Source organism: Macrotis lagotis, chromosome 7 (genome assembly GCF_037893015.1).
Source record: "Macrotis lagotis isolate mMagLag1 chromosome 7, bilby.v1.9.chrom.fasta, whole genome shotgun sequence".
Lineage (NCBI taxonomy): Eukaryota > Metazoa > Chordata > Mammalia > Peramelemorphia > Peramelidae > Macrotis > Macrotis lagotis.
Genome location: NC_133664.1, coordinates 216,904,737 through 216,931,855, shown reverse-complemented (window position 1 = coordinate 216,931,855; position 27,119 = coordinate 216,904,737). Strand labels below are relative to the sequence as shown.

At 35.4% G+C, this 27,119-nt stretch overlaps 1 protein-coding gene across 1 annotated transcript in view; it reads left to right on the top strand.

The window, feature by feature from the left end:
* DBX2 (developing brain homeobox 2) overlaps nt 1-27,119 on the top strand; it is a 67,976-nt gene that overhangs the window by 15,733 nt on the left and 25,124 nt on the right. The window contains exon 2 of the mRNA XM_074195196.1: nt 19,464-19,559. Within this exon, the coding sequence (XP_074051297.1) occupies nt 19,464-19,559 (96 nt within the window). The remainder of the gene's footprint in view (nt 1-19,463; nt 19,560-27,119) is intronic.

Genomic DNA, 27,119 nt, shown 5'->3' with positions numbered 1-27,119 from the left:
CTGCTTTATAATATAGTTTTAGATCTGTATAGCTAGACCACCTTGTTTTATATTTTTTATTAATTCCCTTGACATTCTTGATCTTTTATTCTTTCAGAGGAATTTTATTATAATTTTGTTATATTTTGTTAAAATATAAAATAATTTTTGATAGTTTGGCAAGACTCTGAATAAATAATTTAATTTTGGCAGAATCATCATTTTTATGAGCTCCATGAGCACTTGGACATTTTCCCAGTTGTATAGATCTGACTATTTCTGTGAAAAGTGTTTTAAAATTGTGGTGATAAAGTTTCTGGTTTTGTCTTAGCAGGTAGACTCCTAAGCATTTTATGTTGTTCATAGTTCCTTTAAATGAAATTGTTCTTTCTATCTCTTTCTATCTGCGGTTTGCTAGTAATATATAGAAATATCGGTGATTTATTTGGGTTTATTTTATATCCTGCTACTTTGCTAAAATTGTTAATTATTTCAAGTAGTTTTTAAATTTTAGTTGATTTTCTAGAATTCTCTAAGTAAAATATATCATCTACAAAGAATGATTGTTTATTCTAATTCCTTCAATTTCTTTTTTCTTTTCTTTTCACTAAATCTAGCATTTTAAATACAATATTGAATAATAGTGGTAGTAATAGACATCCTTGTTTCACCCCTGTTTACCCCTGGGAATGCTTCTAGTTTATCCACATCACATATAATGCATGTTGATGGTTTTAGATAGACATTGTTAATCATTTTAAAGAAAATTCCATTACTTCCTATGTTGTCTAGTGTTTTAATGGCAAAAGTTAGTGTATTTTGTCAAAAGATTTTTCAGCATCTATTGAGATAATCATATGATATCTGTTAGTTTTACTAATGATATGGTCAGCTAAGCTGATTATTTTACTAATTTTGAACCATCCCTGCATTACTGGGATAATTCATACTTGATTATAGGGTATTATCCTAGTGATAACTTGCTGCAAACTCTTATTATTTAAAATTTTTGCATCAATATTCATTAGGGAAATTGATCTATAATTTTCTTCTCTGTTTTGGTTCTTCCTTGTTTAGAAATCAGCTCCATATTGGTGTCTTAAAAGAAATTTGCCTCTTTTTTCAAACAGTTTGTATATGATTGGAATTAATTCTTTAAATGTTTGGTAGAATTCTCTGCTGAATCAACCTAGTCCTAGAGATTTTTTTTTTTTTAGGGAGTTCATTGCTGGCTTGTTCAATTTCTTTTTTTTCTGAAATGGTATTATTTATGTATTTTATTTCTTCTATAAATCTGGGCACTTACATTTTAAAAATATTTATCCAGGGGGCAGAGCCAAGATGGCAACAAGAGCTGATCCTGTCTTAGGCACTCTCTCATAAATCTTTAAAACTAAGGACTTTAAATTTTCAAGAGACAGAATCCACAGAGGGACCCAGTGAGGCAGTTCTCCTACTCAAGGTAACCTGGAAAAGAGCAGAAAAGCTCTGCTCCCCCAGGGGTTGGAGGGGTGGCCTGCCAGAGTGAAAGAACTTCAGTCTCCTGGAGGCAGCCCCAGGGTGCTAAGATCTGTGGCTCATAGCAGTGGGGGAGTTTTCTGAGCTACGCCCCCAGGGAGCACCGGGCACAAATTGGAGGAACAGCTGGGGGACCTCTGCCATAGTGAACATGTGAAGTCCAGCCCTCTGGGCACACAGCAAGCAGCTTAGCCACTGCATTCCAGATCCAGGAAACATAAGCAGGTGGAGCCAGTAAGCAGGAGCCCCTAGGGCATGAGCTAATTGAACTGAGGCTGGGGAGTGAAGAGAGAGAGAGAGAGACTGCCGAGCTCTGTTCTCTGCCCCTGGAACAGGACTCTGGGGCTCTGAACACATTCAGATCCTGATTGCAGTCTAGGCCCCCCCAAATAGAACAGCAGGGGCCCCCCTCCACCTCAGCCCTGTAGCAGAGGGGTGCGCATATGGTCATTCACAGACCAGGAGGGAGGACAGAGCCTCACACACTGAGACCCTTGTGGGAGTGTCCCAAAAGCTCAGGAAGCTCCCCCAAAACAGGCTTAGGCTGGGAAAATGAGCAAGCAGAGAAAAAAAAGAGGAACACCATTGAGAAATATATTATCCATGATCCCAAGAAGGATCAATATACTCAGTCTGAAGATGAGGAAGCACAAACTCCTGCATCTAAAGACTCCAAGAAAAACAGAAATTGGGCTCAGGCTATGACAGAGCTAAAAAAAAACTTTGAAATGAGGGAATTAGAAGAAAAACTAGGAAAAGAAATTAGAGAGACGCAGGAAAAACATGAAAATGAAGTCAGCAGCCTAGTCAAGGAAATCCAAAAAAATGCTGAAGAAGATAGCATGCTAAAAACCAGCTTAGGTCAAATGGAAAAAAAAAACAGTTCAAAAAGTTATTGAGGAGAATGTTTAAAAAACAAAATTGGTCAGATGGAAAATGAGATAAGAAAGCTCTCTGAGGATAACAAATCCTTCAGACAAAGAACAGAACTCAGGGAGACTGATGAATTTATGGGGAATCAGGACTCATTACTTCAAAACCAAAACAATGAAAAATTAGAAGAAAATGTGAAACATCTCATTGAAAAAACAACTGATATGGAAAACGGATTTAGGAAAGATAATTTAAAAATTATTGGAATACCTGAAATTCATGATCAGGAAAAGATTCTTGACATCATTTTCAAAGAATTACTACAGGAAAATTGCCCTGATATCCTAGAAGCAGAGTGCAAAATAGAAATGGAGAGAATCCACCGATCCCCCAGAGAAAGAGATCCCCCAAAATCAACCCCTAGGAATATTATAGCCAAGTTCCAGAACTCCCAAGTCAAAGAGAAAATATTACAAGCAGCCAGAAGGACACAATTCAAATATTGTGGAGCTGCAGTCAGGATCAAACAGGACTTAGCAGCAACTACATTAAAAGCTCGTAGGGCTTGGAATATAATATACCGGAAGACAAAAGAGCTTGGAATGCAACTGAGAATCAACTACCCAGCAAAAAGAATGTTCTCTTCCAGGGAAAAAGATGGACCTTCAATGAACCAGGGGAATTTCAAATGTTCCTGTTGGAATGGCCAGAGCTGAATAGAAGGTTTGATCTTCAAATACAGGACTCAGGCGAAGCATAGAGATTGGAGGAGAAGGGGAAAATATGAGGGACTTAATGATGATGTATTCCTGTTTAGAAAAATGACACTGATAACACTCATATGAACCTTCTCAGTTAATAGAGCAGGTAGAGGGAGCTTTTATAGTTGAAGCACAGGAGAAAGCTGAATTTGAACATAAAATATGGTATAAAAATGGAGTCAATAGAAAAAAGGGAAATATAATGGGAGAAAGAAAAAAGGAGAGGGGGAATAGGCCAAGATATTTCATATAATAAGATTTTTCTTTATTACAATGAGCTATTGCAATGATATGGAAAGGGGGAAGACAAGGGGGAATGAGGGAATCTTTGCTCTCATCAGAGGTGGCTAGGAGAGGAAACAGCATATATACTCAATGGGGTATAGGCATTTGGAGTTAGAAGGAGAGGGGGGGGAAAGGGGAAGGGGGGGGATGTGAGTGATAGAGGAGAGGATGGACCATGGGGGGAGAGTGGTCAGATATAACACATTTTCTTTTTTACTTCTTGCAAGGGGCTGGGATTGGATGGCCTGTCCGGGACCATAGGGCCAGGTGGATGCTGGGCCTAAGGGGTGGTAGGACCTGGGATCTGTCTGCTGTGCCACTCAGCTACCCTACAGCAGAGTCGGAGTGAAAGGAGAGAGAAAAGATAGTTCATGGTAGTGGAGAAATACAAAAGGAGGGAGTTGCGATAAGCAATGGCAACGGTGGAAAAATATGGAAGTAACTTTGTGATGGACTTATAAAGAATGTGATCCAGTGGCAACAGAGTTGTTGCTGTTGGAACAAAGACTCAAACACATTTTTTTTTATTATTATTTTTGGGGGGGTGCAGGGCAAATGGGGCTGGGTTGCCTGCCTGGGGCCACATAGCAGAGTGATCGTTGGGTGTCTGAGTCCGGATTTTGACCTGGGTGCTCTTGACTCAAGGGCAAATGCTCTGTCTGCCACCCAGCCACCCCTACTATTATTACTATTTTATTTTATTTTCAGGTCATTTTTTTGGTTTTTGCAGGGCAGTGGGGTTGGGGTGGCTTGCATGTCACACGGCTGAGTGATTGTTGGGTGTATGGGGCCAGATATGGGCTCAGGTGCTCCTGGCTTCAGGGCTGGTGCTCCATTCATTGTGCCACCTGGCCATACCTACAATTATTACTATTATTTTTTTAATTTTAATTTTTTTCTCTCCCCTTTAATTTATCGTTCAAGTGAGTCTGTGTTTTTTTGGGGGGGGTATTTTGTTTACTCTTAAACAAGAATGTTTTATCAATGTATAAAAACATTATTTGTACAAAATGAGAATAAATAAATATTAAATATTAAAAATATATTTATCCATCTTACCTACTGGCATACAGTTGAGCAAAATAGTTCTGAATTATTATTTTATTTCCTTCTCATTGATGGTGAAATCACCCTTTTTTAATTTTGATGCTGGTAATTTGATCTTTCTTTTTTTAAAAATCAAATTAATCAAAGGTTTATCTATTTGGTTATTTTTTATCATAAAATCAACTAGTTTTATTTATTTGTTCAATAGTTTTGTTTCAATTTTATTACTTTTTCCTTGATTTTTAAAGTTTCTTATTTGGTATTTAATTGAAATTTTTAATTTGTTCTTTTTTCTAATGTTTTTAGAATTCATTGATCTCTTCTTTTTCTATTTATTCATATAAACATTTCGAGGTTTAAAATTTTCCCAAATAACTGCTTTGGTTGCACCTCACAAATTTTGCTGTGTTGTCTCATTATTGTCATTGCTTTGGATGAAATTATTATTTTTATGATTTGTTGTTTGATTCACTCATTATTTAAAATTAGGTTATTTAGTTTCCTATAAGTTTTTAGGGTGTTTTTCCATGGCCCTTTATTACATATAATTTTTATTATATTACAGTCTGAAAAGGATGCATTTAATATTTCTGCCTTTCATTTTTTTTATGTTCTAATACTTGCTCAATTTTTGTTTTTGTCACGTACTGCTGAGAAAAATACATATTCCTTTTTATTCCCATTTAGTTTTCTCCAGAGGTCTATCTTAGCTAACTTTTCTAAAATTCTGTTCTTACCTCCTTAACTTCCTTTTAATTTATTGATTTATATAATTCTGAGAAAGGGAGGCTGAGATCTCTCACTATTATAGTTTTACTCTCTTTCTTCCTGTAACTGATTTAACTTCTCCTCTAATTGATATCACATCATTGTCTATGGTACCTTTTAAACATATGTAGTTTCCTTCCTCATCCCTTTTAATTAGATCTATTTTTGCTTTGCTTTGTCTGAGACCAGGATTGCTACCTCTGCTTTTTTATTTCAATCGAAGCAAAATTTATTCTGCTCCCCTTTTACCTTTACTCTGTGTTACTGTGTTACTCCCTGCTTCAAATGTGTTTCTTGTAAACAGCTTATTTTAGGATTGTGATATTTAAACCATTCTGCTATTTATTTCTATTTATAGGAGAGTTCATCCCATTCACATTCACAATAATGATAATTAACTGTCCTCCATCTTATCTTCCCCACTTGTACTTTTTTCTCTCCTTTCCTCCATATCTCCTCACCAGCTTTTTGCTTCTGACTACCACCCCTTTCAATCTTCCCTTCTCTCAGCCCCTCCTTCCTTTTTCATTCCCCTGTCCTCCCTTCTTATTTCCCTATAGGGTCAGATAAATTTCTTTTTTTTTTTTTTAAGGTTTTTGCAAGGCAAATGGGGTTAAGTGGCTTGCCCAAGGCCACACAGTTAGGTAATTATTAAGTGTCTGAGACCAGATTTGAACCCAGGTACTCCTGACTCCAGGGCAGGTGCTTTATACACTATGCCACCTAGCCACCCCAGTCAGATAAATTTCTAAACCCAACTGAGTATATATTCTTATCTCTCTTTTAGGCAGATCTGATAAAAGTAAAGTTCAAGTATTCTCACTCCATCCCTTCTTTCCCTTTACTGTAAGAGGTCCTTTATGTGATGTAATTTACCCTATTCTGCTTTCTTTCCCCTCTTTTCCCAGTTCAATCCTTTGTTTAATATATTAATTATTTACTGTCATCACAAACTCAACTTATCCCTACATCTTCTAAATATACTCCTTCTAATACAATATAGTTTTTGAGTTACCTTCCTGTATAGGAATGTAACCAGTTTAATTATATTCCATAACATTTTTTCCTTTTTCCCTATTTACCTTTTCATGTGTTTCTTGATTCTCATATTTTAAGTTTAAATTTTCTATTCAACACTAGTCTTTTTATTTTATTTATTTTATTAGGTTTTTGCAAGGCAAATGGGGTTAAGTGGCTTGCCCAAGGCCACACAGCTAGGTAATTATTAAGTGTCTGAGACCGGATTTGAACCCAGGTACTCCTGACTCCAGGGCTGATGCTTTATGCACTGCGCCACCTAGCTGCGCCAACTCTAGTCTTTCTAACAGGAAAATTTGCAAGTCACTTATTTCATTGAATATACATCTTTTCCCTTGAAAGGGTATGCTCATATTTGGTGGGTTGTTGATTCTGTGTTGTAATCTATCCTCCTTTCCCTCTGGAATATAATATTCCAGGTCCTCTTATCCTTTAATGTAGATGCTGCCAATGGCTCCTTGGTATCTGATTTTTTTCTTTCTAACTGCCTATAGTATTTTCTCCTTGACCTGATAATTCTGGAATTTTACCATGATATTCCTTGGTTTTGGTTATTGGAGGTGACTGGTGAATTGTTTCAATGACTATTTTTATCCTCTGGCAGTTTTTCCTTGATCATTTCTTGAAACATATTGTCCAAATTCTTTTTTAGATCATGTTTTTTAGTATTTCCATAATTCTTAACTTATCTTTCCTGATTCTATTTTTCAGGACAGTTGTTTTTCCAATGAGGCATTTTACATTTCCTTCTATTTTTTCTATTTTTAAATTTTACTTTACTATTTAAAAATTTTATTTACATATTACTACAACAGTATTGCTGTAAAAATAAACATAATTCTCTTGCTCCCACAAGGATAGAAAAATCTCATGAAAAATAAAGGGAGAGAAAAAGAAAAACAATTGTACTTCAGTCTGTGTTTGGATACCATCAGCTCTGTCTCTGGAATGGATTACATTCTTTATCATAAGGCCGTCAAGAAGCTACTTTGATGTTTTTTCCCCATAGTTGCTATTGCTAACTGCATTTTCCTCCATCTATTCCTCCCCACTCTTATTTATTCTATTCTCTTTCCTTTCACTTTGTCCTTCCTCAAAAGTGTGTTATGGGGAAACCAAGTGACAAAGTGGACAGAGCACCAACCCTGGAGCCAGGAGGACCCAAGCTCAAATCTTATCCCAGAAACCCAACAGCCACCCAGCTGTGTGACCCTGGACAAACCATTCAACCCTTGTACCTCCCCCTGTCCCGTTTTTCTCATCCCCTTCCTCCCCCCCCCCCTTTTTCCTCTAGGGTAAGATAGATTTCTATACCATGTTGTTTTCCTCTCTGATTCATTTCTGATGAGAATGAAAGCTTGCTCATTCTCCCTCACCTTCCCCCGCTTCCACTCCATTGCGAAAGCTTTTTTATTGATTCTTTTACATGAAATATCTTAACCCATTCTACCTTTCCTTCCTTTTCTCCCAGGACATCCTTTTTTGCCCATTGATTTCATTTTTATATCTTCATATTCAGCTCTCTCCTATGCATTGTCTATATATGTTCTTTCTGACTCATCATCTTCTCAAACAAGAAAACAATCAGTTCAGCATCATTAAATCACTCATAATTTGTCCTTCCTGTCTACCCTCTCTGTGCTTCACCTGAGTCCTGTATTTGGAGCTCAAACTTTCTGTTCCGTTCTGGTTTTCTCTGGTTTTCAACAGGAAAGTCTGAATTTCCCCCCTATTTCACTGGACGTCCATCTTTTCCCCTGAAAGAGGATGTTTACTTTTTCTGTGTAGTTGTACTTTACCTTCCAGAATATCATATTCCAAGCCCTATGAGCCCTTAATGTAGACACTACTACATCCCGTGTAATCCTGACTGTGATGCCGCTGTATTTGAATTGTTTCTTTTTGACTGATTGTAATATTTTCTCTTTGACTTGGGAGTTCTGGAATTTGGCTATAATATTTTGGGGAGTTTTTTGGGGGGGGGAGGATTGAGAATTTCTTTCAGGAGGTGATCAGTGGATTCCCTCAATTTCTATTTTATCTTCTGCTTCTATGATATTAGGTCAATTTTCCTGGAGACCTTTAAAAATGAAGTCAAGTCTTTTTTCCTGGATGTGACTTTCAGGTAGCCCAATAATTTTTAAATTATATCTTCTGGATCCATTTTACAGGTCAGTTGTTTTTCTAATGAAATATTTCACATTTTCTTCTAGTTTTTCCATTCTTTTGGTTTTGTTTTATTGTTTCTTGATTTCTCACAAAGTTATTGGCTTCCCTTAGCTTCATTCTACATTTGAAGGAATTGTTTCCTTTAGAGAGCTTTCTTATGTCCTTTTCTATCTGACCAATTCTGCTTTTTCTGACTATACTCTCCCATGATCTATCTTCTCTTCTATCACCCACATTCCCCCACCCCTCCCCTTGTACCCCTTCTCCCCCTTTTCTTCTAGATTTCTGTATCCTATTGAGTGTGTATGTTGTTTCCTCTCTGAGTCTTTTCCAAGGAAAATGAAGGTTCCCTCATTCCCCCTAACCTTCCCCCTTCCATACCATTGCAAAAGCTATTTCTTGACTCTTTTACATGAAATATCTTAGCCTATTCTATTGCTCCTTTCTCTCACTCCCAGTACATTTCCCTTTCACCCATTGACTCCATTTTTATAATATATTACAACTTCAAATTTGACTGTCTCCTGTGACTCATTTATAATGGTTCCTTCTACCTACTCTATTAAATGAGAAGGTTCATATGAGTATTATCAGTATCATCTTTCTATGTAGGAATACACACAGTACATCATCATCAAATCCCTCATAATTTGCCCTTTTTGTCCACCCACTCTATGCTTTGAGTCCTGTACTTGAAGATCAACCTTTCTGTTCAGCTCTGGTCATTTCAGTAGGAACATTTGAAATTCCCCTGTTTCAGTGAAAGTCCATCTTTTCCCTTAGAAGAGGATGTTCAGTTTTGTTGGGTAATTGAATCTCAGTTGCATTCCAAGCTCTTTTGCCTTCCAGAACTTTAGATTCTAAGCCCTTATGAGCCCTTAATGTAGTTGCTGCTAAGTTCTGTGTGATTAGGACTGTGTCCTTCTGGCCATTTGTAATGTTTTCTCTTTGACTTGTGAGTTCTGGAACTTGGCTATAATATTCCTGGGTTTTTTTAATCTCTTTCTGGAGGAGATTGGTGAATTCTTTCAATTTCTATTTTACCCTCTGCTTCTAGGATTAGAAATTCTTTAAAAATGAGGTCAAGACTCTTTTCCTGATCATGACTTTTTAGGTAACCCAATAATTTTTAAATGATCTCTTCTAGATCTGTTTTTCCAGATCAGCTGTTTTTTCAATGAGATAGTTCACATTTTCTTCTAGTTTTTCATTCTTTTGGTGTTGAATTATTTTGTCTTGATTTCTTGCAAAGTCATCAGCTTCCTTTAGCTCCATTCTACATGTGAAGGATTTGTTTTCCTCAGAGAGCTTTCTTATCTCCCTTTCCATCTGACCAATTCTGCTTTTTAAAAGCATTCCTCTCCTCATTAAGTTTTTGAACTTTTTTTTATCCATTTGACCTAAATTGGTGTTATTTTCTTCAACATTTCTTTGGATCACCTTAGCTGCTGACTTTGTTTTCATGTTTTCCCTGCAACTCTCTCATTTCTCTACCCAATTTTTCTTCTACCTCCCTTACTTGATTTTCAAAATCTTTTTTGAGCTCTCTCATAGCTTGAGCCAAACTTCTATATTTCTTGGAATCTTTAGATGCAGACACTTGGATTTTCTCATCTTCAGAGTGTGTGTTTTGGTCCTCCATAGGACCAAAATAATTATCTAAGGTTAGGTTCCTTTTTTTCTGTTTACTTATTTCCCCAGCCTTTGCCCTGGTTTGGGGGGGGGCTTCCTGAGCTTTTGAGTATTATTGGGACACCCTTGCAAGCATCTCAGTTCCTTCAAGGTCATATGGAAGGCTCTGGCAGCTCTCCTGGTCTGTGAATGACCACAAGCTCACCCCTGTACCCCAGGGCTGTGAGGAAGGTCCCTGCTCTAAGGGGGCACCAGACTGTGACCAGGGTCTGAATATGGACAAAGCACAAGAGTCCTGTCCCAGGAACAGAGGACAGACCTCAACAGTCTCCCTCCATTCCCTTACCTTCTGTGAACTGAGCACTCAGGGAACAGCTGCTAATGGCTCCCGCCCAATTCTGCTTTTTAAAGCATTCTTCTCTTCATTGACATATTGGACTGCTTTTTCCATTTGACCTAAACTGGTTTTTAACATGTTGTTTTCTTTGGCATTTTTTTGTATCTCCTTCACCAAGCTGTTGACTTGGTTTTCATGATTTTCCTGCATCACTCTGATTTCTCTTCCCAATTTTTCCTCCATTTTCTTTACTTGATTTTCAAAATCTTTTTTCGAGTTTTTCCATAATCTGAGACCAATTCCTATTTTTCTTGGGAGATTTTGATACAAAAGCTTTGACTTTGTCATCTTCTGAGTATGTGTTTTGATCCTCCATGGGACCAAAGTTATTATCTATGGTCAGATTCTTTTTTTTCTGTTTATTCATTCCCCCAGCTTATGCCCTGGGTTTAATGTACTTCCCAAGGTTGAGTGTTTTTTGGAACATCCTTCGAGGATCTCAATTCCTTCAATGTTTTATGAGAACCACTGACTGCTTTCCTGACCTGTACTCTGGTCTGTGGATGACCACAAGCACTCCCCTCTTCCCTGGAACTGGGAAGAGGGTCCCTGCTCCACTATGGCAATAGGGGCCCCAGCTTGCAACCATTGTCTGAATATGGACCAAGCAAAGAGTCCTGTCCCAGGGATAGTGGAGAGACCTAGACAGTCTCCCCCAATCCTCTTACCATCTGTGGGCTGAGAACTCTGGAAGTAGCTCCTAGGTGGCTCCATGCTGGGTGGTTCTGCAGGCCTGCTTCCAGTTCCCTGCTGGGACTGTGCTGAGTCCTGAGCTGCCCTGGACTCTGTGCTCGCTCTGGCAGAGTTTTCCTGCTGACCTTCCAAGATGTCTTTGGTGATCCCTGGGAGGTCTGGATACTGCTCCTGCTGCCATGAACCTAGGTGACCTCAAGAACCCAAGTGCCCCGAAGGCTGTTCCTAGGAGGTTGGTAGTTGTTTGCTCTGGCTCAGAATGGTCCTGGCTGTGCTGCAGCCCCTTCAAACCCAGTGGAACAGAACCTTCACACAGATCTTCCAAGTTATCTTGGGTAAAATTGTTTCACTCTGTCTTTTTGTGGGTTCTGACACACTACAATTTGGTTAGAGTCATAATTTGAGGTATTTAGTGCATTCTGAAAGAGATTCTGGGAATTCCTCCATGCTACCATTTTGCCTTCACCCTTGATTGATTCTTGATGTCTCATTAAGCCACTAGCTTCCACTTGCCCAATTTTAATTTTTAAGGAATTATTTTCTTCAGTTACTTTCTGTATCTCCTTTTTCATTTGGTCAGTTGTATTTTTAAAGGAGTTGTTTTCTTGATGGATTTTTTTCCCATTTGAACAATCTGTTTTTAAAGAGTTCTTTTCCTTTTCCATTTCCCCAGTTATATATTTTTAAAAGAGGTGTTTTTTAAGTCAATTTTTGTTCTTCCCTTTTCAAGCTGTTGACTCTCTCTTGCATACCTCATTTCTTCTCCTATTTTTTTCTACTTGATTCTTAACATTCTTTTGGGGGCTTTTTGAGCCTCTTTGAGTCCCAGAGGACTTTTTGCTTGAGATCAATTCATATTCCCCTCTACGGTTTCAAATGTAGTACTTTTTTCTACTATCCTCTTCTGAGATGGTATTGTGATCTTTCTTATCCCCATGGTAACTTTCTATGATCAGGGCCTTTTTCTTATTCTGTTCCTACTCATTTTGAACTCTACAGTCTTGGGAGTACTATTCCAAGCTTCTTGTGTTGGGACCCAGGGGTCTGCTCATAGACTTTCTGCATTGGAGCCTCAGGTGCTAATCACTTCTCCACTGTATTCTGTAGTAAACTGGTCTAGTTGTGCGGACTGCGCAGAGGTTTTGGGACTCTCAGTTTGTCAATTGTACCAGTGTTGGAGCCCTCACATCTGCCTCCTTAATCTTCACCTCTTCTCAGAATTCTTCCTTTATTCTCTCCTCTTGCCTTCCTATTCCTTAGTCTCCCCATCTTTCTAAGAAAGCCTACCTTATCCTCTCTCTTTACACTTTATACCCATATAGGTATGTATCTTATTTCCTGCTTGTGGCATTAGTCTGTTGAACCAGGACCCAGGGATCTTGGGTAAAGTTCTTTGCTCTTCTGAGAGCCTTCTGCTGTCTAGGCAACACTCCCCCTATGCCCAAGCGAGATAGACCTAGCCTGATATATTTCCAAGCTATCTTAAGTTAGAAAGTGTGCCTCTCTGTCTTTCTGTGTGTTCTGTTTCTTCAGAATCCATTTAGAGGCTTGATTTAATGTTGTTTCTGAAGGAAACTGGGATGAGCTCAGGAAGTTCCTGGCTTCTCTCTACCATCTTTCCTCTACCCTTTCTTTTCTTATTTTTAATGGTCTTAAGGACATTGCAAAGCTTAACTATTTGGAAATTAACATAATTACATTATATATCATATTATATGCTATATTTAATATTATAAATATATTAAATTACTTTAACATAATAATTATATTACTTAATAATAATAGTTCCCTACTTTACTAGTTATAGTTAAAACTTATTTAACAGCGTCATATTCATTCAAACATTTTCCTGTCCAAATGATTTCATTCCTTGGAAGATTCTTTTGGTCAGATCTCTGAATACTGCCTCCATTTGCTCTAAAAATTAGTTTAAACCCATTTGATTTTCCATTTGGTTTCCATTCTTTAGAAGTTTAGTACAGTATTATTAAGTATTATTAAGTATATTTATGACCTGTAAAAATAATTTTTCTTTAAAAGTTAACATTAAAAACATTTAAGTGCCTTTAATCCAACTTTACTATTTTAATCTTTAATGGAAGTAGCTACCAGAAAGTACTGAATGTACTTAATAGCATCAATCTGTTGATCTCAAATATAGTAAATGACATAAAACTATGTAGCTTGACTATTTAGAGAGTAAATTAGAACAAGTTGTTTTTCCTATCAGTCAAAACACCAATATAAAAATGAAAATTCCTAATAAATATCCATAATAATAACATTAATAATAATAATAATACTTTATGATGTCCAAAGTACTTTACACTTCATTTTATCTTCCCAATAATCCAGGGAAGGAGGTGCTATCATTGTATTTGAGTATTTGATCACCATGATGACATGTCTTTTTTGGACATTTTTGATTTTCATGTATATAAGGCTAATAATTTTAAATCTTTTCATTGTGCTGTTTTGGTATATAACTCCAATTCTATTTTTTGGTTGATCTTTCACAGGATTATACAATTTCTGATTGTCTAAATTGAACATGATTAGAAAATGTTAAAATTTAAACAGGATTATAAAGGAAATAACATACATACCTAGATGGGTATAAAGTATTCTTAACTTATAGAGAAATAGGAGGGTAAGGAGAGAGGATACAATAGACTCTCTTAGAAAGATGGGGAGACTAAGGAATAGGAGGGCAAGCTGAATAAGGGAAGAATTGTTAGAAGAGGTGCAGATTAAGGAGGCAGTGATCAGATAGTTCTGAAGAGGGATAGGGTTAAAAAGTGAATAAAACAGAATGTAAATGGAATGAACTCATCCATAAATAAAAAGCAGAATGGAAAAAAACCCAGTATACCAACAGTTTACAAGAAACACATTTAAAAATGAGAGATACATATAGAGTAAAAAAATCAAAGGCTGGAGGCAGCTGGGTGGTACAGTGAATAGAACACCAGTCCTGGCGTCAGGAGGACCTGAGTTCAAATGTGACCTCAGACACTCAATAATTGTCTAGCTGTGTGACCTTGGGCAAGTAATTTAACACCATTTCCCTAAATAAATTTTAAAAAATTAAAAAAAAAAGGCTGCAGTAGAATTTTTATGCTTCAGTTGATGAAAAAAGCAGGGAATAATAATCATGATCTCAGATAAAGTTAGAACTAAAATAGATTTGATCAAAAGATAATCAGGGAAACTACTTTATGATAAAAAGTAATAGATACGGAACATAATACTAAACCTATATGCATCAAACACTATAACATCCAAATTTTTAAAAGAAAAATTAAATGAATTATAGGTAGAAATAGATAAAAGACTATAATAATGTGGAATTTCAAAATTTCCCTCTCAAAACTAAATAAATACAACCAAAAATAAATAAGAAAGAAATAAAAAAAGATGAATAGAATCATAGATAATCTAGGTATAATACATATCTGGAGAGAATTGAATGGAAATAGAAATTATGTACCTTTTTTCAGTGGTACATGACAGCTTTACAAAAATTAACTATTAATATAGTTAATAAAAATTTTATAGTTAAGTGCAGAAAAACAGAAATATTAAGCACATTCTTTTCAGATAATATTGCAGTAAAATTATTTAATAAGAGATCAAGAAAATAGATAAAAATTAATTGGAGACTAAATAATATAATCTTAAAGAAAGACAACATTAAAGGATAAGTCATAAAAACAACAGTTTCATTGAAGAGATTGATATCAATAAGCTATAAGAAATGATGAACCGGTTGATTTTAGAAAAACATGGAAATACTTGCAGGATATAATGAAGAGTGAAGTGAGCAGAATGAAGAGAATGTTGTAGCAATGTCATTTGAAGAATAACTGAAAGATTGGTATTCTGAGTATTATGATTACTTAAATCAGGTACAAAGGGCCTATGAAGAAAGATGCTATCTCCAGAGAAAGAACTGATAACTAGAATTATGCATAGTCTAGGTTTACATACACATGATAATGATGATGTTTTGTCCTTTATGGAAGGAGACCTTGCCATCAGGGAGGTGGTGCCATGACAAGCACATGAAATGAATTTGAGTGAGGGAGTGCTGTGCTAAGTCACCAGCCTCATTTTCTCCTCCATACCCAAAGGGAACCGGTGGCCAGATTAAATCAGACTGACTGGAGATGATCTTAGATGTGAGGCAGAGATAAGTGACTTGCCCAAGGTTACATAACTAGTAAGTGACAAGTGCCTGAGCTGCATTCATACTGCCATCTTCTTGACTCCAAGGCTAGTGTTCTAGCTAATGCACCACCTAGCTGCCCTACATATATGTGTACATTTTGATGTACATAGATATATGTGCATATTTTTAAAACACACACATATACACACATATGTATATATGTATATCCTATACAGAAGTACATATATAAATATATGTATGTACATTTTTATACACATGTACATATATATCTGTATCAAATGGTGGCTTTCTCTAGTGTGAAATAGGGAGGGAAAGAGGGATACAGTTTGGAATTTTAAATGTAACCAAAAACACTAAACTTCTTAAAATGGAGTTCTTAATTGGAATTTTATAATGATTCCCATATAAACCTGTTTAAGTAGGGTATAAGTTAAGATAGTTATCCTTCAATCTCAAAGAAGACATGATATCAGGGAAAGGATGTCATGACATGCATGTAATTTGGATTAAAGTGAGGGGGTGTTGTACAAAAGCACAAGTCTCACTATTTCTTTCAGAACCAACTGAGCCCAGTGGTCTGTTGTAATAGGGACAGGATGACTAGTACTGGCTTGGATATGATGGGAGACCTTTGTGACCTAGGTCTTTCCCAGATTACAAAGGTTGCTCAGTGCTACAGTTTGGTTAGGTTTAGGGAATTTTGACTTAAGTGACATTCAGTCAGTGTCACAAATAATAGCTGTCTTTGTCTCCTCAGCCAAGTATCGTATTTTCCCATGTATAAGATGCTCCCATGTTTAAGATGCACCTCAATTTTGGGACTGGAAATTTGAAAAAAAAATGTATCACATGAAGTTACTGAACTCAAGTTTTGTTCATCATAAAATTCATGCAACTCCTCATCACTGTTCAAACTCCCATCCATTAGCTTGTCCTCATCTGTGTTTGATGATGAATCACTGTCTTAGGAGAGGCTCCTCCCTGTGCTCTTGGTCTGTAATTGACCATAGGCACTCCCTGGGCAAGTCTGGTGCACGGACACATGCTTATTCTGTTCCGTTTCATGAACCTGAAGCACCAATTGTGTTCTTTGAAATCAGTCACTTTTTTTCATCAGTAATCTTCTTGCTTCATGCTGAACCATCTTTGTGGACAGAGGAATTCCAACTGTCCTTTGCTTTTCAATCCATATCTTCAATTCCCTCTCTAAATCAGGCCATTTGGCTGACTTTCCTCTCATGGCCTTTTTTCTGCACTGGGGTTTTCAGTAGAGTCTCTTCTTTCCCAAAGCCAGTCTCAGATTGTTTTCTCAGTTGGAGAACCAAACTTACATTCATCAGCACAATTTCCATTCACTTTTGCAAACTGGATCACTTTTAACATTGTTTAAAAAAATATCAGTTAATTTAGTTGTGAAAATTTTTCTACTCTTGCTTAATTAAGTGAAGTTATTATTCAGGTTATTCTCACTTGAATTATCTAGACTTTTTTTAGGTTTTTGCAAGGCAAATGGGGTTAAGTGGCTTGCCCAAGGCCACACAGCTAGGTAATTATTAAGTGTCTGAGACCGGATTTGAACCCAGGTACTCCTGACTCCAAGGCTGGTGCTTTATCCACTATGCCACCTAGCCACCTCGAATTATCTAGTCTTAGTGTTCTTAATTCTTTTATTCCTTTTTTGGAAGTGGAATGGGGTGTAGAAAGGAGTGGTGGTTTAAAGGCAGGGGAGAGTACATTAAAGGACATTTGACAGATTTTTAAAAATATGTCCAACACTTGAAAATTAATATAATCTGCTTTAAAATCACATGTAGCTCTACATATTAATTAAAGAAAGTCAAATTAAAATAACCGAGGCACTATCTCACACCAATTTGGCTAATTTAACAGTAAAGGAAAATCATAAATATTGGAGGGCATGTGGGATAATTGAGACACTAATGTACTATTGGTAGAGCTGTGAACTGATTCAAGCATTCTAGAAAGCAGTTTGGAAATATACCCAAAGGGCTATAAAATTGTATACAACCTTTGATCCTGAATAACACTACTAGGACTATATACCAAAGAATTTTTTAAAAAAATAGGGTAAGGGCTATTTGTACAACACTAGTAATAGCAATTCTTTATGTGGCAGAATTGGAAATTGAGGGAACTCCCATCAATTGAGTAATGACTAAACAAGTTGCAGTATGCAATTATAATGAAATTCTATTGTGCTGTAAGAAATCATGAGTAGGCTAATTTCAGAAAAATCTGGAAAGATTTATAAGAACTGATGCTAAGTTAAGTGAACAGAACCAGGAGAACATTGTACATAGTAACAGCAGTGACCAACTGTGAATTACTTAGCTATTTTCAACAATACAAAGATCTAAGACTATTTCAAAGGACATGTAAAGGAAAATGCTATCCACATACAGAGAAAGAACTTTTGGAATCTGAATTCAGATTGAAGCATATTATTTTTCATTGCCTTTATCTTTTTCATTTTTTGATATATTTTCTTTTACAACATGACTACTATGGAAACATTTTCCCTGATTACACATGTTAAACCTATATCAAATTGCTTACTGTGTTGGGGAAGAATAAGGAGAGAGGAAGGAAAGTATTTGAAATTCAAAATTTCTAAGAAATGATTGTTAAAATTGTCTTTATATGTTATTGAGAAAATAAAATATTTCAAGTAAAATAGAATAGAAATTACATAAAGCAAAATTGGTTCAATTTTGTTGGTGGTGTTTTATGCAAATTGATCAATGAAATTTCCCTACTTAGCCCTTCCAGGTAAAATGATCTGTGCTCAGATCATGCAGATTTACAGAAAAGCAAGCTTGTATTTTTTTCACTTTTTCTCCTTTTAAAGATGGTAGAGTAAAGGCAGGAAATCCCTGGAAACTCTTCCCTAGATCACTCCCAATGCCTTAAAATTATGACTCTAATCAAATTCTACATTGGTGGAAATACTGAACTGCTGAATGAAACAATTTTCAGAGCCAAAAAAAACTTGTAAGATCTTTGGGAAAGGTCTGTTACACTGGGGTTGGAATGGGCCATAGCACATGTGGGGCACCTGGGTCCCTGGGGATACTTATGAGAAATCAAGAAACAATAAAACAAAAACGAAAGAATGAAATACTTGAAGAAAATGTGAAGCAACTCGTTGGAAAACTGACATAGAAAACAGATCCAGGAAAGATAATTTAAAAATGATTTAGGCTACTTGAAAGTTATGAGACTCCAAGGCTGGTACTTTATCCACTATGCCACCTAGCCGCCCAAAATGATTTTTTAAAAAATAATAAAACCATATTACAAATGACAAGTTCATTTTTAAGGGTATAGTACATCTCATTTCATTTGATAGAATATTGGACTGTAGGGAATTTTGTATCTAAGATAAGTGCTAGCTATTTCATACTCTAAATTTCCTTACACATGAATGGAGGTAGAGGTATGTAAATGTAAAATATCTCATGAGGAAAGGAGATTATAATTTAGTTTAAATACTTCCAAAAGTAACATTAACAAGAGTTGAAGCAATGTTTGAAAATATAAACAAATAATAAAACAAAGTTTTAAAAGGGTAATTGTTATATATCCTAAATTGGTGTGAACATTTTTTCTCAAGTAAAATAACTTGTAAATTCATAGATGCGAGTATATTGATAATTTAATTAGAAATGTGTTTGATATGTACTTTTTATTCATTGAGCTATAAAAAATAATGAGCAGCATAATAATTATGTCAGTAACCTTATAAATAAATAAATAAATAGTTTATTTTAAAAACTTGTAAACATTTATTTCCTGATTTTCAGGGTATCCAGACATTTTATATTAATGAATATGATTACATGGTCAAAGGAATATATAAATTCATTATTTCATAATGTATTTTAATTCAATCTACAAACTTCATGAAACCATGCTAAAATAATATAGTAACTATTTGGCAGACCATTTGGCTATTCAAGCCTTTAATATTAAAAGATAGTTAATTGAAAATGAGAAAATAGGTTCAGAAGGCTCTATTTATTAATTTATAAGCAACTGGCTTTTGTCTAAAATAAATCGATAACGAATGAGATTGATGTTTTATCTGCAGCTTCTTCCAAAGGTTTTTTCCTGAGAGTTCCACAGTTCTACTCAACCTGCTGTGGTGGGTCCTGTCAGCACCCTGTGTCCCCCACTGCTTTGCCAAGTAAGTTTTTTTTACTTCATCAATAATATTTGAGTTATTTCATAAACTAAAGCAGCAGGATTTAATTTTTCTAAAAAACTAATTGGTAATGTAATGTGAAGGAACTATTTTCTCAATAAAAATCATAGTAACACCATTCAGGAGGTTTTCAAGGATTCACAATATGTCACAGACACACTGTGCAATTGCATGAGGTTTATAATAGCATCAAAGTCCTGAAACCTTACTAGCCAAGAAAAACTTCTTGATTTTGATCTAATATTAAGCATTTCTAGCAAATCAACTTGACCATTATTGAAAACTGTAGCGATAAATATTCATAAATGAAATGAAAATTAAGGTATAGAGAAATTCTAGACTGGATAGAAATATTTTATCTTCTTATATTATGATTTAGAAAATCATGATTTATCAAAAAGTAATTACTCAGAATAAGTTTTCCCCCCATAAAGAATTAAATTCTTCTCATACTTTCTAAAGAAAAAAGTAATTTATTTTTTTATGAATGATTTTGAAGAGTATTTTTCTTCCAGTTCTAGGAAAAAATATTTTGATAGTTCAAAATGAAGATTTTTCCCATGTGAATTTCAAAAGTCTATAAATAATTTGATCTTGTGATGAATAGATATGTTAAAGCTCATTATCAGGGAATTTTTATGTTTATAATTGAGGAACACTGGTATTGTTTATAATTACCACTATTTTGGAATCTCAAGAAAACATATCTAGCTTTATCTTTATATATCATCACACTCTTATATATAGTATTTTCTCAAGTGAAAAGTGAGATCAAAATTCAGTTTTTCTAAAGTATATTATTATATCACAGTTGAATATAGACATATGCTAGCTATGAAGATATGGTTTATGAATATGACTGGACAGCAGTTACTAAACAGATTTATTCTTGACAAGTGAGGCGGCAAATGTTGGTAATTTAATGAGCTGAAAGTTTCTGAGCACCTATTTAAGAGGCTGACACTTTCCCACAGAGTATTTTTCATGATCCAGGTCCATTAATAATGGCAGAGAGAACCATAACCAATCATCACTTTTGCTTTACTCATTCACACGTGACCTCACCACAATTTTTCACTGTGATTTAGGAAACATTTCATTTAGAAAAATGTTGGTAAGGGTCTGCTGCCCTTTTGTATAGTCGTAAAGCAATACTCTATGTGCCAGTCTTTTCTCCTATCTCACATTACAGATAAAGTACTTGACTGCGAAATGCACAGTGTATAACAATGACTTTTATAGCTTTACTCTAGTTCATGTTCTCATATAATCCCTGTCTACCTGAAAAGAGACCTAGTGGATATCCTAGGTGTACATATGAACTTGCTGAATACTTAGGGCCCATAATAGACTGAGGGGATTGTTTATTAATCAGAATGATACACTACTGTTTTGGAAATAACCTATTAATAATCTAATTAAATAGAATGCTTACAATTCAATTAAAAAAGAAAACATGACTAATGTCTTTACCCCTTTAAAGATGTCTTCCATATAAATACATCTCAGGATGACATTTATTGGAATACATAAAAATACTGGAAAGATTTTAGGAAAAAATAAATATTCAAAATCAACTATTTGTTCTTGGATCAATAATAATATAAATGTGAAATTAAATCTTTCTGATTTAAACAGGAGAAAGATGTCAAAGGGAAATTCCAAATCAGCTTTATTTAATTTTACTACGTACTTTTTTCTTTCATGGTAGTTGCTTTGGAAAAATGAAATAAATATATAATCATATTTTTAAACCCCCAACAGAATTAAATGTTATGGGGCAGCTAGGTGGCACAGTGGATAGAGCACTGGCCCTGGAGTCAGAAGGACCTGAATTCAATATGATCTCAGACACTTAATAATTACTTAGCTATGTGACCTTGAGTAAGTCATTTAACCTCATTGCCTTGCAAAAAACAAAAAAGAAAAGAATTAAATGTTATGTATTTCACAAGTACAGATGAAACAGTTTGAATCATTGAGCTCAAATATTACTATATTTGTACCATTTGGGGATTGTTCTAAACACATTCTGTCCTATATTCCTATTTTCTAAACATTTTATATCCTTTATTCTTGAGTATTACATTTTGATTAAAACTCACATTTTATTCCTCATATATTTTCTAGTCCAAATTACTCTTGCCAATAAAGGGACAAGAATGCTCCATATGATTTTAAAATCCTTTCCATTATGAAACAGAAGAAAAGTGAAGTATTAAGCTTCAGATTAGATTTACAATGCAAAGATTCATTAGCAAAGTGCTTCACTTCTGAATGATTTGATGTCCCATCATACCTTTACACTATTAATACTACCCTTTCATCAGCCTTTGAAATGAGGAAAGGTTAGATTAGCATTTCTATAAGTAATTAAGGAAATACTAATTTATACTCTTTTAATTTATCATGATTCATTTGATCAACATCAATATTACTTTCACTTGTTAAGTTTCTAAAATTGAGTCCAAACATTTAAAAATATAGAAACAATTATTCCTAACCTATTCTTCTCTTTGTAATAAGGATTTTATTTCAGAATAGCATGTAGAATGAGATCAAAAGGGGCGGCTAGATGGCATAGTATATAAAGCACTGGCCTTGGAGTCAGGAGTACCTGGGTTCAAATCTGGTCTCAGACACTTAATAATTACCTAGCTGTGTGGCCTTGTGCAAGTCACTTAACCCCATTGCCTTGCAAAAACTAAAAAAAAAAAAGAATGAGACCAAAAAATTAAAAGACAGTGGTTGAAATGGACAATTAAATGATTATGTAAATAAAATAAATCTAAATAATGCCACTTCATTTTTTTTTGGCAAGATAATGGAATCAAGTGACTTGCTCAAATTCACACAGGTAGTAACTAAAGTGTCTGAGGTCAGATTTGAACTCAGGTCCTCCTGAATCCAGGGAGTGTATATATCCACTGTGCCTCCTAGCTGCCTCTGCCATTTCTATTTTTTACATTAAAAAAAAAAAACTTTGGAAACCTTAATATTAGTTGTTTCACTCTATCTTTGAATTCATAGTCTATCTCTGAATTGGAACTTTGTTGATAAAGCTGCTTTTTGAACTAGGCAAGGAAAGCCTCCTTCTGAATTAAAACTACACCCATTGTTTAGGAGAAGATCTTTTATTTTTATTTATTTTAGCTTAATTTTGTATTTATAATTTTAATTTAATTTTATAATAATATTTTGTGAAAGTAAAATTTATATTTAATATATTTATTATGTTTTCATATTCTTTCTCTTTTTATTTTCCCTTAAGCTCCTTACCTCGAAGTACTTTGATACTTTTAATCTAAGAGGTTAATTATTTAATTGAGATTGTTCTGGAAGTGACAAAATAAGGACATTTATTATTAATTTTTTATGAATTGTATACATTGTTCCTAACACAGTGTCTAATTCATAATAAGTGCTTAATGATGCTCATTGACTGTGGATTCCAATAGTGTAATTGGTATATACATCTTAGTACCAACTCTTTGCCAAATAGGCAACATAGTGTTCTGTTTTAGAGCTGTTAGCCTGAGGAGTATCTGGGCTTCTGGAAAATTACCTATAGTATAAAAGGATAATTTGTAAGACTAGAGATTTGGCATTTATGACTTAAAGTTCCTAGGATATATGCAGTGTGTTAATCTTATAGGGGAACTTAATTTTACCATTATAAGGCTTATCAGGATGGTGAATAAATAATACTAGAGTTATGTTAAATAGCCATTGATCTCCCAGGTTGAGTGTATTATGTGTCACAGATAAATGAAATTTGGTTAACTAAGAAAGTACAACAAATACATACACATACATATATGTTTATATGTGTATGTGTTTTTAAGATGATTGCTTTATTAAATGGTTTGAAACAGTTTATTATAAAGTTTATAGCAGGATGAGTATGTTGAACTTTTTTTTCACTTAAATCAGAAAGTAATCATGGAAATTGCTGATCTAGTGTCATTGGCTTAAACCCTATCAGTTTACTGTGGATTTTTTCCTGGGTTATTTTTTTGTCAGTTTGTCAGGTTTTGCAGTTCTAAAAAGCAGTATGACAATTTTTTTCTGAATGACTTTAGATGCTCAAAGTCAGAAACTAGGATCATTTATAGATTTGGGGCAAATGTTATAGAACAGTGCCATGATATTTGTGCTTAATGCACATAGAATTTTAGATTTACATGGAACTTTAAGCAGATAACTATTGTCTTTAGACCTCCAGGTCACATCTTTTACTTTCTCAATGAGTTCAATATCTAGCTCACATTCTTCCTTCCCAAACTCCAGCCCTTATACTGTGTGTGTATGTTTATATTTATGTGCAAAACATATCTGCTTATGTTTTTGTGTGTGTGTGTGTGTGTGTGTGTGTGTGTGTGTGTGTGTATGTGTGTATGGGGGAAAAGGGGGAGAGGGAGAAAGAAAAAGAGTATCTCTCAAACATTCTAACTATGGCCTAATCTTTGATCTTGCCATTATCCATAAATGTACCACCTCATGTTTAAAAAATTCTGAAATCTTCTTATCTGACCATATTGGCTTTGTACCTCTCTCTCCATCTTCTATTACCAAACACTATTCTCCCAAGCCATCTCCCCTCCACTTGTCACTTTCTTCTCTTTTGCCCCTCTTGACCCCTTAGTGAAGTAATTCAGTTCTAAATTGGCCTCTTGAATCCCCAACCCATCCACATCACCAATTGCACTTCGTTAAGCTGTAGTCTTAGAAAATTACCACCATCCACTGCTTTTGTTCCTACACATATGTTCTGAATGAAAGTAGAGAAACTAAAGCAACTATTCTGATTGGATCCATTGAAACATATGTTATACAACTTCAATTGGACCACTACTGGTGCTAGGGAATCCTACTCTAATCAACTCACTATTCTGTTTTTTTTTAGGTTTTTGCAAGGCAAACAGGGGTTAAGTGGCTTGCCCAAGGCCACACAGCTAGGTAATTACACTATTCTGTTTAATACAGTGACTCTTCTAATCCCTTTCTTTCTTCCTCAAACCTGCCATGATTCTCCTCAGTGTCTTAACTGAGAACCTCCTTCATATTTTACAGAAAAAATCAAAGTGATTCATTGTTAACTTACTCTTACTCTTTCTGCCTTCAGTTACTACCTCTTCCTTTACTCATATCTTACATAAAGAGGTGACCTTAATCTGTTTCAAAGTTTAGCCTTTTGCTTGCTTAAGCAGTCATATGAGGTCCCTCAATAGATTTCCCCCTCTGTCATTCCAACTCAATCACTTATCATTCTCTCCTTATCTGTCAGTCAAAACTGTCTCTACTGTCTGCATCAAAACATCTTGAAAAACCCTCACCCGAACCATTTATCTCCTTTCCCTTTGTGGCTAAATTCTTTGAAAAAGCTGTCTCCATTTTTTTTACTCTTAATCTCTTCTTAGCCCCTTAAGAAGCATGATAGTCTTCTGATTTCACCATTTCACTAAAATTTTTCTCTCCAAAGTTACTAATTATCTCTTATTTGCCACATCCAGTCACTTTCCCCTCAGTCTTCATTTTCTTTAACATCTCTGAGCCTTTGACTCTACTAATTACTCTCTCTTCCTTGACACTCTCTTCTTTATAGTTTTCTCTTCCTCCCTACCAACTACTACTTTTCAGTCTCTCTCATTCTCACCTGTGAGTCCATGGAGCTGCATCATGCTAAGTAGCCACACCATGGTTGTCTCAGCTTTTGGGCTAAACTAGGTTGGAAGTAACTAAGTAGTCTCAGAGCCTTCTGTGAGTTATGAGATGTCTACCCCCAAGCATATGAAGATTTCCCCAGAAGAATAGGAAAATGAGACCGCTTATACCAATAACTATGAAGGCACCTGAAAGAGGTGTTATGGAGCACCTTGGTCAAGCATCAAAGATACCAACATCATCCACTTCATTTCAGGTCATCTCCAGGCTTCTTGATTTTTGTCATGTCATTGGATTTTGATGACTTTGGAAGAGAGAGTGAACCAGATGACTATGTAACTTTGCTTCACTTAAATCTATTTCATGTGCAATTCAAGATATCACCCATTATGTGATGTTATTGGTCCTCTTTGAAAACAAAAAATGAACATCATTTCCTATATATCCTGGATAGAACTTGTTTGTACATATTGTTCATTTGTTCTCCTTGAGAACAAGAACTATCTTTTGCCTCTTTTGGAATTTCCAGTGCCTAGTCATTTGCCTGGTACAGGAGGTACTTTTGAAATGCCTATTGACTAATATACTCATACTTTGATGGGCATGGCTGCTAACATGAGCGATATGAATATGGTAAAGAATAAAGGTACCTACCAATTCACCTGGAATATACTATGGGAGTCCATCCATGATCAGTCTCCTTCCCCTTCTCCCCTGGCTCTTTTCAACATAACCACTTACCTTAATGAGACCTAAATCTAGATAGCTTGTCTGTGATCCTTACAGGCTGCAGTTCCATTTGTTAAAGTGTCCCTGTTGATAGACAAGCCATGAACAACAAATCAAAAGTTCTTAATTGATTTTTTTAAATTAGTCTATTATTCCTAGAGAAGGATGAGTTCAAACCTCCATTTGTCTTGCCTCATGTGTTGTAGGGAATCACTGAGGAAATTCCAGTATTTTAAAAAATTTTTATTAAAGATATTATTTGAGTTTTACAGTTTTCCCCCCAAACTTGCTTCCCTCGCCCCACGCCCCCATGGAAAGCACTCTGTCAGTCTTTATTTGGTTTCCATGTTGTACCTTGATCCAAATTGGGTGTAATGAGAAATCATATCCTTAAAGAAGAGAAGTCTAAGAGGTAACAAGATCAGATAATAAGATATTTATTTTTTTCTAAATTAAAGGGAATAATCCTTGCAATTTGTTCAAACTCCACAGCTCCTTAGTTGGATACAGATGGCACTCTCCTTTGCAGACAGCCCCAAATTATTCCCGATTGTTGCACTGATGGAATGAGCAAGTCCTTCAAGGTTGAACATCACTCCCATGTTGCTGTTAGGGTATACAGTGTTTTTCTGGTTTTGCTCATCTCACTCAGCATCAGTTCATGCAAATCCTTCCAGGCTTTCCTGAAATCCCATCCCTCCTGGTTTCTAATAGAACAATAGTGTTCCATGACATACATATACCAGAGTTTGCTAAGCCATTCCCCAACTGAAGGACATTTACTGGATTTCCAATTCTTTGCCACCACAAACAGGGCTGCTATAAATATTTTTGTAAAAGTAATGTTTTTACCCTTTTTCATCATCTCTTCAGGGTATAGACCCAGTAGTAGTATTGTTAGGTCAAAGGCTATGCACATTTTTGTTGCCCTTTGGGCATAGTTCCAAATAGCTCTCCAGAAGGGTTGGATGAGTTCACAGCTCCACTAACAGTGTAATAGTGTCCCAGATTTCCCACAACCCTTCCAATAATGATCATTATCCTTCCTGGTCATATTGGCCAATCTGAGAGGTGTGAGGTGGTACCTCAGAGAAGCTTTAATTTGCATTTCTCTAATAATTAATGATTTAGAGCATTTTTTCATATAGC